Genomic DNA, 22,526 nt, shown 5'->3' on the forward strand with positions numbered 1-22,526 from the left:
CAAAGGCTAAAGGATAAATGCCTGGGGCCGTTGGCTTGAGCCTGTGATATTTAATGTAAGGTGAGCTTCAGCTTTTGGCCACTTTGGCAATTTCCCAGAGGCCACTGGAATGTCCAAAAAACCAAGAAATAAATGGAGGGGCTTTAGGAGATAATGTGGGTAGACCCTAGACTATCAAGTCCAGATAAACTCAATTCTGATGTCACTAGTTTTAAAATCCGATTCTGCCTGGCCCACAATGCAGACAGGGGAACATTGGTACCTCCAATGCTGGGCTGGGCTAAAGGGAAGGGCTGTGAATCTGACAAAGAAGACCTCAGCAAGCAGCATAGCGTGGTTGCCCCAGAGCAGGCTGGTTAAATTCCCATGATTCTCCACACAGGGCAGTGGTCCTGGGCAGCTGAATTCTTAACAGATTGCTAGGCTTGTGCTACTTTGCCCTTTGGGGTCATCTAAGGTTGGCACCTGGAGAAGCCTGGGGGCTCAGGATTGCTGCCACTGTGTAAAGCAGGGTGAGGCCACTGCATGGAACAGAACTCAAATGATGCACAGGGATGCGCTTCAGCTTCTGTTTTTACACTCCACTCTTTGTCCACATGTTTCCTGAGCTTCCACTCCATGCCAGGGTCCTATGGCAAGCACCATGGTGAAGCAGGCCCTGCCCAGGATCTACCCATCGAGCTTCCCAAGCCGGGGCTCTTCATTACTGTGCTTTGTGTCTCTAAAGTACACTTGCCCCCACTCCTTTTTGATGCCCTCAAGGGTGAGAATGGTTTCTTATTCTGCTTTGATACAGCAGTGGCTGCAAGGAATCAGAGCTCAATAGATCGAATCGAGCATGCCATTTAATTTACGCAGATAAATAAGTGACTTTCAGAGGCCCAGAGATGAGCTGATAGTATACAGCAGTCTCAGAAAGTTTCTGGGGCTGTTCATTTACAGTGTCTCCCATGTCCCTGCTCATCCATAATACTGGCCTCTCTGTCTGAACGTCCTTGCTTCCCCGTGAGGGTTCTGCTGGCTTTAGCCATCTGAGCCTGGGCTTTGCCTGTCAGCCAGCGGAATCTGGTCTAAATGGGCAGGATGGGGAATGGAGAGGGAAGTGGAGCAGCCAGGACAGTGTCACTGGGAAGACCCTTTCCCAGAAAGTGAAAACTCTTTCTCACACACCCTGGGCTCTATTACATACCACGTGATTTTTACATTCCTGGCTTATCACTAATTCCAGGCTTGGGGTACCCTTTGCAAGAGGCATGTTCTTTCTGCTCACACCTGCCTTGCTTCCCCCTGGTCTAAATCAAATGCATGACTTGGAAGAGGGGAAAGGGGAGGAGCTCTCCTCTGAACACATTTTCCAAAAGTGGACCCTTTTCAATAATTTTATTTAAGGAAAATTTTATTTATACATAGATGTAGCAGTTATTGAGACCAGAAGGAGCCCTCTTTTCAGGACAAGGATTTCTCTCCCCCGGGATGTTGCCTTTTGCCTTGGTTGCATACCTCCCACTGCACAGTGAGCACATCCTTGGAGGCTGGGTCCTGTATCATCATCTGGCCTCCTGACGTTCACCTCTGGTCTTTCACTCACTCCATTCCAACAGCACTGGTCTTCAACATACCAGCCCGCTCTGGTCTTAAGACCTTTGCCTGGAGTATTACTTCTGGAACATTCTTCTCTGATATTTACATGACCAATTCCCTCACCCTCTTTCAAGGCTTTCTTTAAATCAAACCTCCCCAAAGACTCTGATTTACGGTGTTTGTCTATTTCCGTGGTGTGACTACTCCTAGCATCATTGGTTTCATGCTACCAAAGTGACATCAACCAGCTCAAACATTTCTGAAATTGTAACAGTTGGTTCTCACCAGCCCACATGAGTGGCACTTCCGTATCACTGCATCTATGTTCCAGTGAAGCGTCTGTTGCACCACTGGGGGTGCCCACACCACATTTTGGGGTACAGTGTATGGACAAGACCTTTTACAGAATAAAGGCTTTCCTTATGATGGGTTCAATCAGTCTGTTGTTGATTGTTTTTTTTTTTTAATTCAGTGGAAATACGTGTTTGTTCCTGGTTAAGGAACGGCATTTTCCTCTTCAAAGCAGAGGTAATGACTAGCTTTGCTAATGTGGTCATCATAAAAGTAGTGAACAGTAATGGTCTGACAGAGACCAGGGTGAATTATCAAATATGCCAATTAACAAGCAGCAACGTGAGCAGCTCTTGGCAATTACACTCATTGCTCTCGTGTGAACAGAAGAGTCTCCACATACTAGGGGGGCTGGGGTGTGCCTTCAGAAACCGATCACACATGGAGTGGATGCTGGTGCCTTTCCATCCAGTGTAGAGTGCATGCAATATGCCCTGCACCTGTAACATTCCTTAACTGTTCATTCGTTGTCCATTCTGCAGTTTCCATGAGTTTTTGAAAAGTATTTGTGTTTTAATGTGCTGTCCCCCCTCCCCATGGACATACACACACTCACACATACATCATATATCAATAACTGTTCTTCTCATCCCTTCCTCTCTGGAAATAAGAAAGGTCCCTTCCTACTTCAGTGAACAGAAGACCTATGGTTCACTGAGCACCTACTATGTACACAGGCTCATGCTAGGATCTTCCTTGGAAAGAGGCTACTATTTTCTCTACTTTATGCAGGAGGAAATCGAAGCTTAAATAATTTTTAAAAATGTGCTTAAATTTCCATGTACAAGAACAAGTATTCAAACTCAGCCCTAAAGCACATATTTCAACCTTTCCCCTAACATTTAGTAAGAGATGAGGATTCTGTGCTCATTATTCACCTCCTAATTTATTTTCACTGATTTTTACAAATATTTCTTTCAAAAATTAAAGGTGGGAATCTGTCTTAGGCCACCTACACGCAAGCATAATCAAAGTTTAAAAAATCTAAAAATATCTTAGTCATTTTCATGTCTCTTAATAGGTAAATAAGTTAAAATTATGTGTATTTGAATGTATAAAATGTTAGCGCTTATCTTAAAAATAACTTTGGCTATGTGATCCTGTGATATGAATATGGTAAAAATATGCTGATAAGACTTTGGGTGGGGTGGGTTCTGCCATTTTTGCATATGTGAAGACTGAGTACATTATCAGGAGCTGAGCTCCAGGTCCTGCAATGGCTCTGGAAGAACCCTGGGCCTCCATCCTGTTGGAAGCACCAAGTGCTGTAGGAATCACTAGAATAGCCTGGCTCATAGTCCACACCCCATCGATATTTGTGAAATAGGGTGCAGTGTTTTCCTGACACATGCCTTAATCTTCCTCTCTTCTCTCCTTCCTCCCCATCCCCAGTCTTCCCGCAGGTCTTTTTCTGGAATCCTGGGAAGCAGGTTATGGGCAGGACTGCTTCTGGCCCACACCATGAAGCCTGAGTCTGCTTCCGCTCTGCCCTGGGCCCTGCTCTGCGTGAGCACTCTGCTTCCAGCCACCGTTCTCCCTGCAGCACCCTGCTGCTAGGGGGGTAGAACTTCAGGACTGGTCCTTGGCCCATTTCTACCTTTCACCTGTCTCACCTCGCTGCTCACTCCTCCTCCATCACGGCACCCCGGACCCTAGCCCTGTCCCTGGCCTCCCTGGCTGGGGTGTTTCAGGGTCCAACGGGAGGAGTGCATTGCTGAAGGCTTTCATCCACCGGGCACCTTCTCCTCCTTGAATCAAGGCCTCCGGATCCACATGGATAGCTGAGATCTTTTCTTGGAGAAAGTCACTTGGCTCCTCACGCCAGGCCCTCGCCGACCCACCTGATTTTCCTCCTCTTCTGCTGCCCTGTCTTTTTCCTCTGCCTCTTTTGTGAATTTCTTGCTGGAGTGCCCACCTGGGGCTGTCCTCTTCACTTTCCTCCTTCTTCACCCTCTCGATAGTTGTGCTTGCAACTTCTTCCTCTTGTGTGCTCTCTGTCCCCCCACCCATCTCCTCTGCCCCTCTCCCTTCTCTGCAAAGAGGGGTTAGTCCCCGAGGGCTGTCCCCAACTGTCTGATCCCCGGGCTTGATCGGTCCTGGCAGCCACGATGAGTTTCACCATGCACTCAGTGTTCTTCACCCTGAAGGTGAGCGTGCTGCTGGGGTCCCTGCTGGGGCTCTGCCTGGGCCTCGAATTCATGGGCCTCCCCAACCAGTGGGCCCGCTACCTCCGCTGGGATGCCAGCACGCGCAGTGACCTGAGCTTCCAGTTCAAGACCAACGTCTCCACAGGGCTGCTCCTCTACCTGGACGATGGTGGCGTCTGCGACTTCCTCTGCCTCTCCCTGGTGGATGGCCGCGTGCAGCTCCGCCTCAGCATGGACTGTGCTGAGACTGCAGTGCTGTCCAACAAACAGGTGAATGACAGCAGCTGGCACTTCCTCATGGTGAGCCGTGACCACCTGCGTACGCTGCTGGTGCTGGATGGTGAGGGCCAGTCTGGGGAGCTACAGCCCCAGCGGCCCTACATGGATGTGGTCAGTGACTTGTTCCTGGGCGGAGTCCCCGCAGACATACGACCTTCTGCCCTGACCCTAGAGGGAGTACAGGCCATGCCTGGATTCAAGGGATTCATCCTGGATCTCAAGTACGGCAACTCAGAGCCTCGGCTTCTGGGGAGCCAGGGTGTCCAGTTGGATGCTGAGGGACCCTGCGGTGACCGTCCCTGTGAAAATGGTGGGATCTGCTTTCTCCTGGATGGCCATCCCACTTGTGACTGCTCTACCACTGGCTATGGTGGCAAGCTCTGCTCAGAAGGTAAGACCCTCCTCCCTATTCCTCTGTTCTTAGAACCCACCTAGTGGGTTGGGTGAAGACCAAGGGCTCTGATAGAAACCAGCTGTGTCTTTAATGTGTACCTTTAGCTGCATGGTAGATAATGGGGTCCTTTTATGAAGGAGCTAGTAAATCCCTTGCTTGCTCTCAATGGAAAATCCATCAGCTCTCAGCAGAAAGAGAATCTTGGCTACTCAATCATGGGCTTCTTACTCAAAGGGCTGGGTGGAATGACTGCAGTATTTGTGCCTGGCCCAGCTTACTCCTTCCATCACAGCACAGCTTAGCAGGATCAACACAAGGCAAGAAACCAGATAGAAATGGGCAAAGTGGTTATCTCTGTCCCTCTAGATCTCTTGAGAATTGGACCCTTGGGGAGGGAAGGGAAACACCCCGTTACTTCCTCCTTATAATCCCCAGCAGAAGGAATGCCTATGCAAAGAACTAGGATGGATGGAGTGCAGGTCCATGCTTGACCCCACTGTAAACCCAGCCCTTCAGTTGTTCCCACATCTGCTGGGAGGCCTATAGAGGGTGGAGGATGCATCTGGTAATGGACCATCTCTCTTCCTCATTCTAGCACTAGGATTTTTCATGTGGGGTTCTTCTTTCATATCCTCTCCTCTCCATGTATGAGAGTGGTACAGGAAAGCACAGAAGATGACAGAACCCTTGTCCAGCCAAGCCACTGAAGGAGCCAGCAATACTCAGCATAGCTTTGGAGGAAGTCCCAAGTTCAACAACAACTTCCCAGGTAGAGGGAGGAAGGGGTTTGTGCCCAAGGGCATAGGCTGCCCTCACCTTATTCACCAAATTCTGACTGTTTGGGATTAGATCTGAGAAGTGGGCAGACTTTACCTAAAATCCAGATTCCTGGACTGCTGGACTCACTCAATGCCTAGATTTCAGTAGGAAAGACCATTGAAGCGGCCAGGTATGTGAGAACTGGTCACGTGGGTATATGTAGGTAGGTGGGATGAGGATGAAGCAAAGGAGGTACGTTTTCTCTTATCCTTTTTGAGTGAAGCCCTGGATTCTTCTAGACACATCTGTGTTGCCATCTCATGCTGGTGCTTTCGTGGTGGTGGTGGGATGGTAAAGAGCAGAATAGTGGTTCTCAACCTTGGCTGCACATTAGGATCACCTGGATGACTTTAAAGACTCTCAGGCCATAGTGCGGACCAATTTATTCAGAAGCTGGGGGAGGTAGGATCCAAGCCTCTGTGTATGATTGAGGCTCCCCAGGTGATTCTATTGTGCACCGAGATTGAGAACCAACAGGTCGAAGGAGGTCACGTAGGCAGGGCCAAGTAACTGTCTTAGCCCTTACTCCCAGGATCTCCTCATTGAGGTGAGGCCCCACGGCCTTGCAATTTGTAGTGAGAAATAATGTCTGCAAGTGTTCCTCAGACTTTCCTAGGACAGCTGAACCCCTGAAGCTGGTTGTAGTTGGTAAGAACCTTAGTTACTAGTAGCCATTTAACATCTTTTTAATCAAAACTAAGTTCATTTCACAGGTGACGCGTGCTGGAGACTAGGACACCTTCTGGGTCTTGTTGGAGGCCTCGTGTAGGGCATGTGTGGGTGATCACAGGAGTGTCCCTGGGTCTCCGCTGCTTCTTTACTGGGTTGGGCGTCGCACCTTCCTTCCTTTGGATGGGCTGCAGGGCAGGCAGATGCGAGACCTGCCTGCCATCCTTTTCTGGCTTCTGTTTCTTTCTGCCGTTGAACCCATTGGAAAAAGGGATGCGGAGGTGGGGCTAAACCAACCCCAACCCACAAAGCCACTTCAGGAAAGTTGTTATCGAAGTGCTTCTCACAAGCAGGTGCCTTCTGGAGCTGACTGCTGTTCCAAAGCTTCTTGGGCTTTGGAGAAAGTTCTGCCTGAAGACGCTGACACGATCACTTGTTTTTCATTCGCCCAAAGGATCTGTTCAGTTCTCAGAACGTGTATGGAAAGCTGGCATTCTTCCTTTCTAGGGACCGGGGTGTCTGCAAGTGTGTTGTTAACTTGCTGATTATCCCTGATTGCATTTTTTGTGTTTAAAAAGAACTCATTTCCTCTGGGCAGGTCTGGATCAGCACTTTTCTGCAGGAAGACTCTCTGTACTGTATGTGTACACAATTTGTCTTCTCTTTCTCTCCCTCCCTCCCTCTCTTTTTGTATGTGTGTGGTCTGCAGCAGAATTTCTCTGAAGCAGATTTAGGATACATTTTTAATAGCTAAATGCAATGTGTATGTTTTAATAATACTTCTTTTTACAGGGTTCAGATCTTCTCATGGCTATCGATTGATACTTCTATCTGTAGAAGGCAAACACACAGCTTAGCTCATTGATTCTCTGTGTAAATAGAAAAAAATAAATGGTGTAGTAAGAGGAACATCGTTTGGCTTGGAACAGAGCAGTACAAAGGCTGAGGCAAGGGCAGCTATTGGGGAAATACCAGAATTTACTGTTGATAACTTGGAGCCTATTGATCCTGGTAATTGTCATCATGTCTAATCAGTCACAAAAATGCATCACAGGCTTTTAGAGAATACCTGTTCTCCCCACACATGTTAATTTTAAGAGTAAACAGGAAAAACTCACCTGTAATGTATTAAGGGGGAGGGAATCACAGCAGCTGCTAAGTGTCAAGTAGATCTGCATAAAACAAGATAAATAGACAAACAAATGCCTGTCCATTGTCCTGAAGATAGCAGGTAGTGAGGAGACATCCATTCCCTCCCCTACCCCCATCCTCCTTTAAACTGCACAGGTCACAAACTGAAACCAGAGGACTTATTCCCAGCAGTCGGTCCCATGTACCAGACATCTGATTGTCCCTGTTTGCAGGATGGGCCCTACCATTTGATTGCATGAGGGCTTGCATTTGGTGTGGAAGATTCGCTTTGTACTTCATGCTTCAGCAGTTCAAGAGCAGCAAGAGCTGAGCGGGCTCCTGCAGCTTCAGATGGATGTGGCCAGGGCCTGTTGGAGGTGCTCTCTGTGGTCCATTAGCTGCTAGCATGCTGGCAGTGTTGATGTTTGCTTGGACTGCCTGGCTTTCTACGCCTCGATGGCTCCCAAATGTCTCCATACTGCACCTCAGGAAGAATGCACAAAGGGGCCTGTCTCTCCAATGGGCTTTGGGCTATTTTCATCCCCTGTTGGGTGTCTTCTCTGGGTAAGACCCAGAGGACACCAGAGGTAGTTGCTGTGGGAGAGCTGGGCCTAGAGGTAAGAGGTCCTGGACACAATGTCTTCTCTTTTGTGTGGTGAAAGGCTCTTAGCTCTGACTGTAGACCCAGCTCCACACAGCTTGCATGGGAAGGCTTCATTCTTCATTTCAAGACTGCCAGTGCAATTAATGGTCACATTGAACATTTTGGCACCATGGAGGGAGAAGCCGCACATGTTTTTACTTCTACCTGTTATGTTTATGAATAAAATGTTTTGGTGCTTAACTTCAGATTTGTTCATGTTGCCATGTAGTCTTGCCTTTTCAGTCATGTTTTTGGAGGACAGAAGTCCAGGTGATTCAAAATGATTCTGAAATTATACCTACATCTATCTATATCTATATCATCTATATCTATCATCTATATCTATCTATACATATCTGCTTTGGAATTTCATTCAGCTATGGCACAGCAAATTCACCTGGTGTTTGCTCAGCACGTTCTTGTTACGGGCAGCCTTGAAGCTCACTGGGCAACAAGGAGGTATCCTGAGCTCCCTTCACAGAGCAGGTCCCTCATGCATCGTTGAGAGTTTGTCATTGCCTTGAAATGAGTTTAAACCGGATTGCTTATTTTTAATCCGTTCCTAGTTATAAATGTGCATGTATTGAATTTCTCAACAATCTTATGGTCAGGAAGAATTGACTCATACCCAAGGTGCATACATTGCAGTGCTAGTCTCCCTGAAGAGCCATTTAGCATGGTGTCAGCCTGTTGCAGGTAGGGTGGGGCTGGGGAAAGATGGAGAGGACCTCGCTGCCTGATCTCTCGTTCCAAATCCCATTATATGGGCCAGCCATCTATTCCTGCTGAAGTGGGCAGGTGCACAAACCACAGGCTGCTTGTCTTGAGTCTCGACTGTACAGTTGTCAGGTGTTGAGATCCTGCAGTGGAGTATAGTGGTAGGCATTGGTGACAGGGGCCAGGCCCTTATTACAATGCAAACACACTGTTGTGTGGTGTCTGCCAGTCTCCCACCCCCCATCTCTCCTCGTGTCTGAAGCTGGCATGCTACTCCAGTTGGTTTGATTGATACTCAGCACCACTGTGTAGCCTTGGTATGCCTTCCTGAAAGTTAATTTTAATCACTTTTCTTTTTATTGAGAATTTTGGGACTCTTCTCTCATTTCTCAAAGCCAGAACGAAGATGGAATGGTTTTCCAAGAGGAGGTGCTTACCTGAGCATTTACCAAGGGCAAAAGGCATCAGATGCTGGAGTTGGGTACCAGTGATTGCCACAGCTGGATCCTCCTGTTCTGGGCACTTGTGTAGAAACACAATCATTTTCCCTCCCCCTCCCAAGTGTACAACCTGCCAGAATTGTAATGAGCTTTGTTCCTAACCTGTGTCAGCCCTAAAAGGTCTGGGGGCTGGGGGCTGGAGGGAGTTGTGAGTAGTCAGTCAGAGGGTAGAGGCTAACTCCTTTCAGCATCCTTCTCCCCAGGATGGAGCCCCTAGCACAGAAGCAAAGCCTTGAAACACACACAAAGGAGGACTGCTGCTTCTGAGACACGGTGCCCCACCCGCATTCAGGCTAGGTGGGACCAGCCCAGCCAGCAGGGGCTGTCGCTAAACGGAGCCTGAATAGGGGTCTGATTGCTCTTTTTCCCTCCTCTCCTCCTGATTACCGAATGAAATTGCCTGGGTGTGCTGTATGCTAAATGGCAGAGCAGCCGCCTGCCACTTGCTCCAATAATCCCTCTTTTAACTGTTGAGGGAAGAGCGTTTTTTTTTTTTTTTTTTTTTTTTACCATCCCCCCCCACCCCAAATAGCATCTCTGCCTCCTTCAGAGAAATAAGACCCTTCTTCCTTGTTCCCTTCAGTGGGGTGAGAGCAGCCATCTTCCTTTGCAGAGCCTGCACACCAGCTGCAGGCTGCAGAGGGGGTGGGCCTGGGGTGATGCTTCAGCCCAGATTCAGCACGGTTGAGGGTCGGCATGCATTTTGCCAGGGGCCCTGAGTGGCATGTGAACTTGCATTTGCATTTGGTAATGAGACACCACAGGCCCAGTGCTGGGGGGTAATTATCTTCAAGTCCCCTATCTCGCTTTGCAGGCTGCCCTGGAAAGATGGCTTCCAGTTCCTGGGACAGCTGCCCATCAGCTGGGTCTCCTCTCCCCTTCACAGGACAGGAGAGGTGGGGGGTGGGATGTACTTGGGGGATGGGACTAACATACGCCACCCCTACGACTCCTATTGCCCTGCAGTCACTGGCCCTGCAGCGCGTGTCCAGAGCAGTGAAGCCCCAGACATGGATCTAGAGTGAGAGAGGCTCTGGACAGGGCCCTGAAGGTCAGGTACCTTCCCTGGACAAAAATAGTAGCGATATTATTACTACTACTACTATTATTAAATACCATCATATGCCTGACATCCTGGGTGCTTTATATGAGTCATCTCATCGAACCCTCACAACACTCCTATGTTGTTGATATCATTAACTAGCCCCATTTTATAGGTGAGGAAACTGAGAAGCAGAGAAATGTGGGACTTGAACAAAGTTTAGTGTAGTGGTTAAGAGCATGGCTTCTGGAGTGAAAAAGATTTGAATTTAAATCTGGGCTTGTCCACTTACAAGTCATGTGTCTTTGGAGAAGGTTTTGGAAGCTTCAGTATCCTCGTCAATAATAATAATAATAGTAATAATAATAATGACGGCTAATAATCATGGAGCACCCACTCTATGCCTGTACTGTCTTGACTGCTTTGCTTATATTAAGTCTTTAACCCTCACAACCACTCTTGACACACTTTATTGTTATGCACACTTTGAAGGTAAGGAAGCCAAGGATCAAGAGGTCAAGTGACTTATTCAAGGTCGCACAGCTAATAGGAGGCAAAGCTGGGGTTCGCACCCGGGCAGTGTGGCTTCAGAGCCCACACTTAACTACTGTGCCATCCTGCCCCGCAGCAAAGCAGGGATAATAAGAAATCACACTGTATGGAATTGTTGGGAGCATGAAATGAGACAAGACCTATAAAGGTATGATGAGCATAGACTCGGGGAAAGAACAAGTTCTGACTCTGACTCTGGCCGTTGGTCTCCTGATGCAGATAAGAAGAAACTGTGTATCAAGTTGGTTTCACAGGTTTGAAGCTTTTCTTTGAGTTTCCCCCACCTCTGCCAATTTCCTTCACTCCCGTTTGAGAGGTGGCAGAGATAAAAGGAGGGGGGGGGGTCCCAAAGGGTATAGAATCCAATTTCATGGCCATTTGCCCCTGCCCAAGAGTATGGGGTCACTGAGCATCGGTTGTGCCTGCTGGACTGTGTGCCCAGCTCTTTGTCTGCAAACGTGGTGTTCTGGCCCCCACAGCAATCCGATGGGGCAGGTGGGGCAGGTAGGCAGGCCTCACCATCCCACTGAAAAGGTGAGCAGACCACACCTGAGCGCCTTGGAGCCTGCTGTGAGTGTGAGGGCGGGTGTCTCTGGGACCTGAGAGCCCCGATGCCCACCGTGGAGTTTTTGTTTTGCTCCTCGGCTCCCTGCTCAATTAACACAAATGGCCTGTGTCTCCATGGTGAAATGGAGCATTGCCTCTCTGGATGCTGACGATAAGCAAAATGTCAAACTCCTGGTGTAGGAGGTTATCAGCTAGACCAGTCCCCGGGGACTTGCTCGTCCCAGTCAGAGGAGAAAGAGAGAATATGAGAGCAGGAGAGAGAATGAAATGAATGATTTGCAGCATTCCATTCTCACCCTCGAGACCCTGGTTTGAAATCAAGTGACTGGGATTGGACCCATGAGTCCTGCGGCAGTTGGAGCAAACGACATGATGCTGGAGCAGCACTGGACAGCGTGACCTCTGCGGACTTACCTCTGGTTTTCCAGGTGCCTGGAAGCACACAGCACCCCACGCAGGGTTGGTGGGAAAAGACGGAGCTCCTGGATGACTTGTCCAGACTCCTTCTGGCTCTCCTGCTGCCTTCTGACTCTCTCCACAGATAACAAAACCAAACTCCCTTTCTCTGTCTGTCCTTCTCTTTTCCATTGTGTGTGTGGGAGGGGGCATTATTACAGAGGCGGATTCACCATGCAACTAAAGCTGTTACATATCCTCACTCGAATGGGCCCCTTCCAAGGCCCTGCACCTCATTTTGCATTTATAACTCTTTTCTGAAGGAGTCCTCAGGATCACACGTTCCCAGCCCCAGCTCTGTGCATCCGCCTCTGTCAAGAAGATGTGTTGCTGTCTGGTGACAGCAATGTGGCTCTGGGTGTGTGTGTGATTCCCTGATGACCTAACGACCCTTCATCACAGACGACTTTACCTTCACTTCATAACCAACGGGGCAGGAACAGCCACGGGGAGGGGATGAGGGCACGTAGGAATATGGTTTGGGCAGGCGTGGGGGGAGGAGAAGACATCTAAGAGATCCGTTGGTAAAGAGAGGAAGTGTTTGGAAATGTTTGCCGTAGATCTGGAGGAAGGAGCTGGTGTTTAAACAGAGGGAACACCCCGGTCGTCCTCCTGAGATTTCCCCAGGCGGAGCTGGGATGTTTGGTTTGCCGCGGCTCGGTGGGGGACTGTGTTACAGGTGACAGGCTGTGGCTGACGGAGGAGAGTCAGGCAGCGTGCTCTGCAGGCCTGTCTCCGTGATCTATTTGGGAACTGACAGTGCCAGTGGGTTGTCATTACGGCTGTTGTTCTCCAGAAATTGATGTCTTTGGATGACCTATATAAAAGCAATACAGGGCTCCTTTAAATGTATCATTCTCTATATCTGCTTTCAGACCTCCGACGATGTCCACAATGTTTCTAAATAATATATTTTCCAAAGTTAAAAAAAAATTTTTTTAAGCCAAGAACCAGTACCAGCAGCTTTTAGAAACAAATTGATCTCATAGTCATTCAGCCAAACCACCTAGTGCCACTCTGATAAAACTGACTTTGCATGTGGTCCTCGAGACTGTGAATGCTTTCAGCTGATTGTGGGTGGGGCAGGGGACAGGCGCTGTATTCTGGAAGGGTATGCAAGGGCCTGAAGATGTGGAGATGAAAGAAAGGCAGTTGCGTGAGCTATAGGCAACTTGAAGCCCCTGGCTTAAGCTGTGAAATGCATTTAGGATTCTTTTGGCTTCACTGAGGCTTTTATTTAAGTACGCTTTCTTTATAGCTGAGAAAATGACTCTGGGGAGGTTTGCCTTCAAGTTTCTCCACGAAACCATGCATCCGATCCTCTCACCTGCTGATCTGGCTCTCCTGCAGCAGTCCGCTTGCCTGCGTGAAGTCCTCAGAGGACAGAGCCCGGCAGCCCAGTGGTTGTTGGCGTCCTAGGGCTGGTGCCTCCACTGTGGCAGGCAGTGCTTTCCCGGCAGCTCCATAACCTCTCCTCCAGGGGTGGTCACAGTGTGCTACCTATAGCCCCTGCAGAACAGAGACATTGTAGTGTGAGAAAACAGCTTACTTGCTTAATAAGTTCTTAGCTTTCAAATAAAAACAAGTGCCCTGGCCAGGTCAGTCATTTGGTTGGAATGTTTTCTGTGCACCAAAAGTTTGCAGATTCGACTTCCTCTCACGACATATACCTAGGTTGTGGGTTCCATCCCCTGATGTGGCACATACAGGAGGCAACCAATCAATGTTCCTCTCTCTTTTCCTCTCTCTCTGAAATCAATAAACATACCCTCCAGTGAGAATTAAAAAAAACAAAACACCATACACAAAGAGGGATGGCTGAAACCCCTTATCTGTGATCCAAACCGTGGAAGGGGACTGGCAAGGCTGGGAAGTCATCAGACACTCATGGTCCCATTCTCCCTCCTCATTCTCTCAGGCTTCTTTCTCTTCCAGGAGGGGTCCTGTCTCTGTGGCCAAGGGTGTTAAGCCTCTTATCCAGGGAATTCTTAAAAGATGAGTCACTCTATGGTGTATTTGCTTGATCTGGGTCAGGAAAGACGGGGCTGGAGTTCAGGCTGAGGCGATGTTCTGTGAGTCCCTCTGAGGCTTCTTCCGGTGTACGGATGAAGTGCACAGGCATCCCATGACCTGTGTAGAAGATGGTGTGGCATTTGTATGGCTTCCTGGTCATGGCTTTGCCCTGTGTGGTGCATTGGAAACCAGAGCACATGGTGGAGAATCATGAGATAAGTTTGGAGGGGATTTTGAAGGTCATGGGGATGAACTACTCATTTCCCATCCTCTTTTCCACTGTACATTTGTTCCACTCACCCCCTGCCACCTCCAGTCAACTGCAGTGATGGGGGCTCAGTGCTTTTCAAGGCAGCCTAATGCATCTCTGATCACTGCTGCCAGGGAGCCAGCTCTTCCTGCATTGGGCCAAACTCAGCTTCCCAGCCACTTCTGCACTGGTCCTCATTCTAATAAAAGCAATCTGACCTTTGCAATGGGCCTTGTGGGTGAGGGGTGGGCCATAACATTCCTGGGTGATGCTTTGCAGGAAATAACCCTGTGTCAAGGTAAAATTCATAAGGGACTCTCTAATATGGCACTAGCGGTGCACACACCGCTGAGTTATTTAGAATTAACTGCTCGTGATTAATCTTAAACAATGGGGGAGGCATTGGTGTGGGAAGAGAGTCTGATGTAAGCAGGTGATTCATGCTCCAGTCATTCTGTTCCTGGGGAGCTTGCACTCTGAAAGATTCATGTCAGCCCATCTCTGGCTTTATTATCTGTGCCTCATTTCATCCCCTAAGATACCCCATCATCTTCCATACACAGCTAGCTTTCAGCATCTGAATTTCCAAGGAGCCCCCTGGAAATCTCTAATGGCTCAGCAATAAGATGAGAAGTTCTAAAATGCCATGGAACAGAGGAAAATGGAATTGGATTGGACTTGCTGGGCAAGTCCATCCCGTCAGCCAGAGTCAGACACCCCAAAAGGTATCAAGGTTTTGCTAAAAAGTCTAACAGGATGCTTAAAATAAAAGATAGGGGCCTGAGATGGAGCAGTATTGAGTAGCTGCTCCTAGAAACTGGCCTTGGAAGCATGTGCTCTGTCTGAGGATGCTTCCTCCATTGCCAGGTTGCTCTGGGTGTCCCATGTTGTTGGCACTGCTGGGCAGAAGTCTCCTGGGGAGAGGGTTTAGGTGAGATTAGAAGATGTCATTCCCGCATTGGCATAGACTGGAATTCCCTCCTATGCGCCAAAGGGGATGAGGCTAGTCTTGGCTCTCAGCCATCTTCCCATTCACAGTCACCTTGCTGACACTGCAGCTAAGAGAGGAGACCCGTCTTATAATGTTGTGGTTTAAAACAGTTTCCTTTTAAGAGCAAAGCCCGAAGACATCATTTTGAGTCCAAGCATTGAAATGTACCCAGAGTCACTGGCTTTGACTCTGAGGTCCCATTGTCCACCCAGGCTCCATGGACTCCAAGCGTGTGCTGGGACTTGGGCCTGACTGTCTCACAGTCAAGTGGTAATGGCCACATGTGAAGAAGATGGTTGAGTTTCAGTTGCTGCAGAAACTTCGCTGTTTGCTTTTCCTGATGTTGAGTTTTCAGCCTTGTGTTAATGCAGAGCGTGGCTATTTTTTCCCCTAGTAGAATATATAACCAGTGGCTACATTTTAATGTGTCTCTTGGCTCCCTTTGGCTTTCACATCCTTAATACAAGTTGCAGTAGCTCAGCTGGGTTTCCTAATTCCTGTGGTAGAAACATACTTGAAGAGGTACTCTCTTTGAGAACTATGAGATGGGAAATCAAAGTGGAACTCTATTGCCCTTCGTTAATTACTGGACATATAGGCTTGGGTGGTAAATGCCATGTTTCTGGTATATGACAAAAAGCAGGTGTTCAAAAAATGTTTGTTTTCTTAATAAAGCACACTGTGTGTGCATGTGTGAGTGTGCATTCATATTTTGCTTGCACACACATCTGTCTGTGTATATGTGTATGTGCTCACTAATAACTGATGGATGGATGCAGGGCCCCAGGAATGAGAGCTCAGCGATGGCTGCTGAATGACTTAATCAGTGAGGTCAGACATGACTTGGACCAGAGTGGCATGGGCCACCATTGGAAATGCTTTCTCTTTTTCAATGGAAAACATGGTGTGTTTACTGGGGGAAAGTTTTCGTTGAATCTGTGTCAAGCACAGTCACAGTCCACTTGGTTTGATCTACTTGAGACAGACCAGAGAGAGGGTTTTTGTTGTTGTTTACAAACCAATGGTTTCCTGTGACAATTATAGGCAGCAGCCAGCCTGGGACCATGTAAATGCGTGTGGAATGGCTGTTTGAGACAGGCACGTTGTTGTCACTGGAGATGGAGAGGCCGCATTAGCTCCTGTGGATTCCCTGGAGAAGGCGAGGCTCCCTGGGGACAGGATAATTGTCCTCAGATAGCGGAAGAGCTGCCATGTAGAAGAGGGAGTGGATACAGGGCAGGAGACTTGAAGGGACCGGAGCTCTAGAGGAAGACTTTTGATTCATAGAGCTGTTGCCCCATGACATACATAGCTTTACCAAGCCCAGTCACAGGAAGGGCTACAGCAGGTGCTGAAGTGACACCTGTCAGGAGTGTGTGCCTCCAAATCCAGGACTCCATGGTCTGGAGCTCTCAGCAGCCAGACCCACCCTATGTTTGATCATACACATCCCCAGCCTTTCAGAGCGTGGGAAGATTACTCTCAACATTAGTGGCCTTGAAAGGGGGGCAGATGTAAGACCATTTTAGGGGAATTTGGTAAGGAAACAACAACATGTATGGTTAACATATGCAAATCATTTATAAATAAATATTCATCTATTGGAAGAACATAGTAAAATTACGTTTTTCTAATGGGGAATTTGGTCAGAAAGGTTTGGAGGCCACTTTAGTGGATATTTCTCTCTCTTTAATCAGTTACAGTTACTCTTGGCTTCCTGTTGAGGTCCCTCACCCCTGGGGCTGCAGCTTTCAGGTGGAGGCCGCTGCCAAGAGTGCTCCTGATGCCCGTGGTGTGTGTTGGCTCTTCCACTCTATCTTCAGCCTGGTGTGTGGTGTGGTGATTGACTGGGCCAGGTGATTTTGGAGGGCCCCATGTGAAGATGCTGCAGTCATACCTCCCTCCTTCCAAAGCCTTGGTGTCTGGAATTATTTATTCAGATGGCCCCGACTTACATTGGTTCCAGTTATGATTTTTTTGGCCGTTACAATGGTGCAAAAGTGATAGCATTCAGTAAAAGCCATTCTCGAATCTGGAGTCTTTGTCTTTTCCTGGGCTAGCAGTATGAGGCACGATTCTCTCTCTCGTAGTGCTGGGCACTGGCAGCGAGCCGTGGACCCAGTCAGCGCTGCAATCGCGACTGTAAACTACTGATACTGTCAGGGGTGTCCAAACTTTTGGCCTCTCTGGGCCACACTGGAAAAAGAAAAGTTGTCTTGGGCCATACGTTAAATATACAAAAACATGAAAACTGATGGGCACAAAAAAGGGGTTTAAGTAAATTTATGATTTTGTGTCGGGCTGCATTCATAGCCATCCTGGGCCTCGTGCAGCCTGAGGGTTGGACACCCTCGCCAGCGTGTTCGTTGTGTTGGATGATTTTGCCCAAGTCCAGGCTCAGCACATGCAAAGTAGCCTGGGCTAAGCTACGATATTTGGTAGGCTATCTGTATTAAATGCATTTTCAACTTTTGATATTTTCAACTTAGAATCGATTTATTGGGACTACTATGTCAGAGCTGCTTTCAGCATAAAAGTCATGGTATTTACTAAGGCAACTTTGGAATGTGTAAGGGACCCAAGTCTTGGAAGTATCTGGAAGCACTGACAAAGCGTTCAGTGATGTATAATCATCTATTTGTAGGAACAGGCCATCTGTTTACTGGAATAAGTTCACTCTTCTAATATTCATGGAGTGAGTGCCTCTTATGTGCCAGTGTGGTCCTTGCCCTTGAGGAGCTTATGGTCTCGTTGAGAAGCCTGTCAGGCAAACAGGTGTGACACACATTGGAGCTGCTCATATGCTAGGGAGAATGTTTGTAGAGTAGCTCAGAAGGGAGTGTTCCACCCTGCTTGGGGTGGGGGCCGGGTTGGAGGAAATCTCACAGTGGGAACTCTTGGGTGGGACTGGGAAGCTGCATTTAATAGCCCAGGAGGAAGGGGCATTCGGGGCAGCCCTATGAACCAGAAGGATGCTGTTCCCCATTGTTTGCAGTGGTTAATGTGGCCTGTTTGAAGGACTGAGGCCCATGGAGCATAATCAAAGAAGAAATTAGGCAGGTGGGTCTTAGACCCTATGTAAGGATTTTAGATATTATTTCTCTCTACAGTTGGGAGCGGTCAGAAGTTTTTCAGTTGGGCAGTGGCAGTCAGATTGGAATTTTAGAAAGAGGAGTCTAGAGACACTTTGCACAGTGGATTGGCTGGTGACTAGGGAGGTGAGAAGGGGCTGTGGTGTGGTTCGGGTGAGAGAGGAGAGCCTATACTGGGTGAGGAGGGTAGTGCTGGAAGAAGTGGCCGCCTATAGAGATGTAAGGGAGAGAAGCTTAATCATTGGAAAGGCAGTGACTTTGAGTGTTTTGGGGCTCAGGCTGCCTGGCTCTGACACACACAAGCTGTGCCAGCTTGGGCAAAGAACTTAACTTCTCTGTGTTTCAATAGCACCATCTGTGAAATGGGGATAATAGTGCCCACCATTTAGGATTGCTATGAGGTTTACATGAACTAGTGCACATAGAATGGTTAGAACAACGTTTGGCACATAGTAAGCACTTGGTGGATATTAGCCATTATTAAAAATTATTACAGATTACCAATTATTATTGAAAAGGGGGAGGAGGAGCTTTGATAACACGTTCTTCTGGTTGTAGATAAAACTAGGATAGGAAGGTCAGTGGGAGGAGCATATTTGGGGTGAAGGTGGAAGAAAGGTAACAATACATTTTGGTTTGTCTACATCCAACTTCTCTTCAGACCCTGTGGGACACCTGCAGAGAGATGGGCAGAGGCGGGTAGGAGCAATGGCTGTTTTAGGGGGTGAGGGAAGGTTTGCACACAGATAAGGTTGTCCAGGCAAGGAGTATAATTGAAAGGTGAAGAAGGCAAACTTTGAAACTTTTGGGAACCTTAATATTTAGTATAGTGGAGGGAAAGGAATGCATGAAATAGATTAAAGTAGATGACCAGAGATGTAGAAGGGAACTAGGAACCAAAGAAAGTTCCTTAAAATTCTCCACTGCTCAATGACAGAGTACACCTTCTTAACCTGGTTGAAGTTGGGGCTTGCATTTGAATGCAATAAAATGGCATAAAAAATTACATATTTTAGTTTCAAAGATTATTCACATTGGCCTTTCTTCTACCTTCAATTTAGTGAGGTAATCGAGAAAATGTCTAGAAATAGAAATTTGAGAAAACTTCTGCAAATAGTAACTTAAGTCTCATGTATCAATGATGAACCCGAGAATTTTAGATGTTCTCCATATGATAGGGTTTTTAGCTCCTAGAGTATCACCCTCCAACAGGAACCAAGGACTCAACGATCTGAAAGAAACTAACCCAGAGAAATGAGGTGACTTGCCCAAGATCAGCAAGTTGACATTCTAATTTGCACTTTGCTTTTCTTTGAGACTGTGTATGCTAAACATGAAATGCCTTGGTTACATTTTTCTTGGAGTTGGGTACCAGCACTGACGCTCAGCTCAGGGCCACACCTTCTCCTGGTGTTGCAGGAGGGCGTCCTCTGACTCTGGTCCTTGTGAGCTCAAAGAACCAGATGCCCCAGAATAGAGGAACAGAGGCCCCTGGCTCAGCAACCAGTGATATAAGTGCTAATAATTAATTCACTTGTGGTTTCTCTGTCCCTTCCCAGGGCTGAGGTGCTTGGAAAGGAAGTAAAATACTTTCTTAAGGAAATCAAGTTTCGGCTCTGCTTGCCTGCTTGCTGCTTTCCTCCTGTTTTTGACTCTCCCGGGACTGGAGATGGGGGTGGGGGCGTGTTTCAAATGCTTGCTGTGCATTACAGTTTTCCAGGAATTTCAGGACACAGGAATTTTTACCCAGCTGTGTTGTGTATTGCTGTTCAGCAATCTGAAGTTGCTTATCCAGCGCAAGTCAGAATGGGGAGCCTAGGGAGGAAGGGGAACGCCTTCAAACGTTTTCTAAGCAGAAGAAATTGAGGTGTTAGGGGCCCAGCTGGTGTGTGATGGGAACCAAGAAATGGAGCCTACGTGAGCATGCATGCTTATATGAAATCTCTTACTCGTGTTTTCCAAAAAGTACCTTGTTCCACTTTCTACAACAGCAGCAAACACTTACTGAGGGCCCACTGTGTGGCACAAGCGCTGGGCGTGGAGTAATGAACAAGACAGGTAGGCCTTCATGCTTAATTAACCACACAATACTAAGTGATGGATGCTTTGAAAGGAGGGGCATGGCCTAACAGTGGCCTCTTCATACCTAGCAGGGTAGAGACTCTGTGAAGTTCAGGGATGTGACTGAGACACTCCAAGGAGTCACAGGGTTCCGAGGAGTCACAGGGTTCCAGGGCTGTTCTGGGGCCCAGTTTTCAGGCAGCTCTCCCAGCCCAAGTTTGCTGGTCAAGGGTCTCTGTTGGAGCCGGTGAACTTAGGGCTGAGTAGTAGCTTAGTGCCCACCTCTAGTCATGTTATTGAGTATAGCCTCAAAGATGCCATCTTAATTTCATGGAGATCTTAAGATTCATCACCTGCTTATTTTGATTGACTACATTTAACAATCATGATGATGATGAACTAATTCTCATAAAGTGATTCCTACATGCCAGGCACTGGGGTAAGTGCTTTCAAAGGTGACTTCCTTTAATTCTCCCAACCACTGTTACGAGGAGGTTCTACCATTGTTTTCCTGATTTTATAGAGGAGGGAACTGAAGTTGAAGGGAGAAAGCAATCTATCTGCCTAAGAAACAGGTCCAGGAGATTGATCTGGAGACTGGGCTCTCGCTCACTCTGCTCTGCCTTCAATCTGGCTTTAAACAGTGGTTCCTGAGGCCGTCGGTGACCCAACCCTGTTCTCTGCTGGCCCAGTGGGGTGCCAATAGCATGCAGGGTACCACCTTTCTTCTCCTCACTGGCCTGTCTTCTGACTTTTCTGTCTCTGCACATGACTGATTTTAATCCTGATTCAGACACATGTTCCCATGAGAAATACGCAAGCTGTCCTGGACACCCTACTTTTCATCCTCGGTGTCTTATTCGAGCCCATGGGCTATTCTACTGAGCCATGGACTACTTGAGCTAGGCTCTCATATTTTCCCAATTTTGTGGTTGTTGTCTATTGCAGCTTAATACCGCTAACTGAAAGATCTTTTTTAAACTTTGATGTAAATCTTTTGCTTGTATTAAATTATAAAATTAATATTGTTTTGATTTACATATCTGCTCCCAACACATACATTTTACTACCCTTCCCTTCTCTCGAGCTCAGCCTGCTCACCTCCTTTTAGGAAACTATGACCTGGAGAGGCAACGTAACTTACAGTTGGCCACTCAGCTAGAAGTTGGCCAGGGGACTGGGACTAGAGAACCAGGTATTCTAATTCTCAGTCCAGCATCTGTTCCCTATATCACATCAAGAAAAAATATGTGGCTCAAGAGAGTTGATTGATTCAAAAGAACATTGAGCCCTGGCCGGTGTGGCTCAGTTGGTTGGAGCGTCATCCTATAACTGAAAGGCTCAGGGTTCGATTCCTGGTCAGGACACATGCCTAGTTTGCAGATTTGATCCCCCATTGGGGTGGGTACCATCTCTGGTCCAGGCACCTAAGGCAGACAACCGATCAATATTTCTCTCCCACATCGATGTTTCTCTCTCTCTCTCTCTAAAAAAAAAAAAAAAAAAGCAATGAAAAAACGTCCTCAGGGGAGGATTAAAAAAATAATAATAAATTTTAAAAAAGAACATTGATTGCCAAGCATAATTTGTGGTGACCAAAACAGTTATGGTGCCTGTCTTCATGGCCTTGAAAAATTAGAAGAAAATATAGCTAAGGAAAACCAATAAATGTGTATTTATAATTGTGATGAGCGCTCTATAGGCAGAAAGAATAGGGTGAAGGATGACCTACTGCAACAAAAGGGTGGCTAGGAAGGGCACTCTGAGGAGGTGACACGTGAAGAGGAGAAGGAACAGGGGAAAGTGATGCGGAGGCGCTGTATGTGTTCTTTGTCACTTGCTTGGCCTAAGGGCAAGGGTGACTCCTCTGACTAATATCCATGACAGGAACTATGTCTCTTACTTTTATATATTTGTTTGGGATATGGTTACTGGGCAGTGCGGGTGGATGGAGGGAGGGATGGATAAGGGACTGGGGATGGGGAAAGAGAGAGGCTGTCAGTGTGATGGGATGACAGCTGGTCTTGTCTTGTATGTGAGCCCCTCCATCCGGAGTTCAGCCCCTGAGATCTGGAGACTTGAGGATGAAACTTCTCTCTAGAGGAAGTTGTCTGTGGAGCAGGTGAAGATGAAAAGTTGCTGAAACAAGAAAACTGCAGTGACTGTCCTTTGATGCCAGTCGAAAAAGGCTTGTTCCTCATGTAGGTGCATAGCCCAGAAATCAGCTTGAGCGTTTCCAAAGAGCCACTGTTTCTTCCTAGCACGGACCGT

General features: G+C 47.6%; 1 protein-coding gene across 1 annotated transcript in view; it reads left to right on the forward strand.

Annotated features, from left to right (window-relative positions):
- Positions 1-22,526, forward strand: part of NRXN3 (neurexin 3) — a 1,487,232-nt gene that overhangs the window by 60,365 nt on the left and 1,404,341 nt on the right. Inside the window, 1 exon segment of the mRNA XM_036018906.1 lies at positions 3,325-4,749. Coding sequence (XP_035874799.1) covers positions 4,041-4,749 — 709 coding nt within the window. The 5' untranslated portion in view covers positions 3,325-4,040.

Source organism: Phyllostomus discolor, chromosome 1 (genome assembly GCF_004126475.2).
Source record: "Phyllostomus discolor isolate MPI-MPIP mPhyDis1 chromosome 1, mPhyDis1.pri.v3, whole genome shotgun sequence".
Lineage (NCBI taxonomy): Eukaryota > Metazoa > Chordata > Mammalia > Chiroptera > Phyllostomidae > Phyllostomus > Phyllostomus discolor.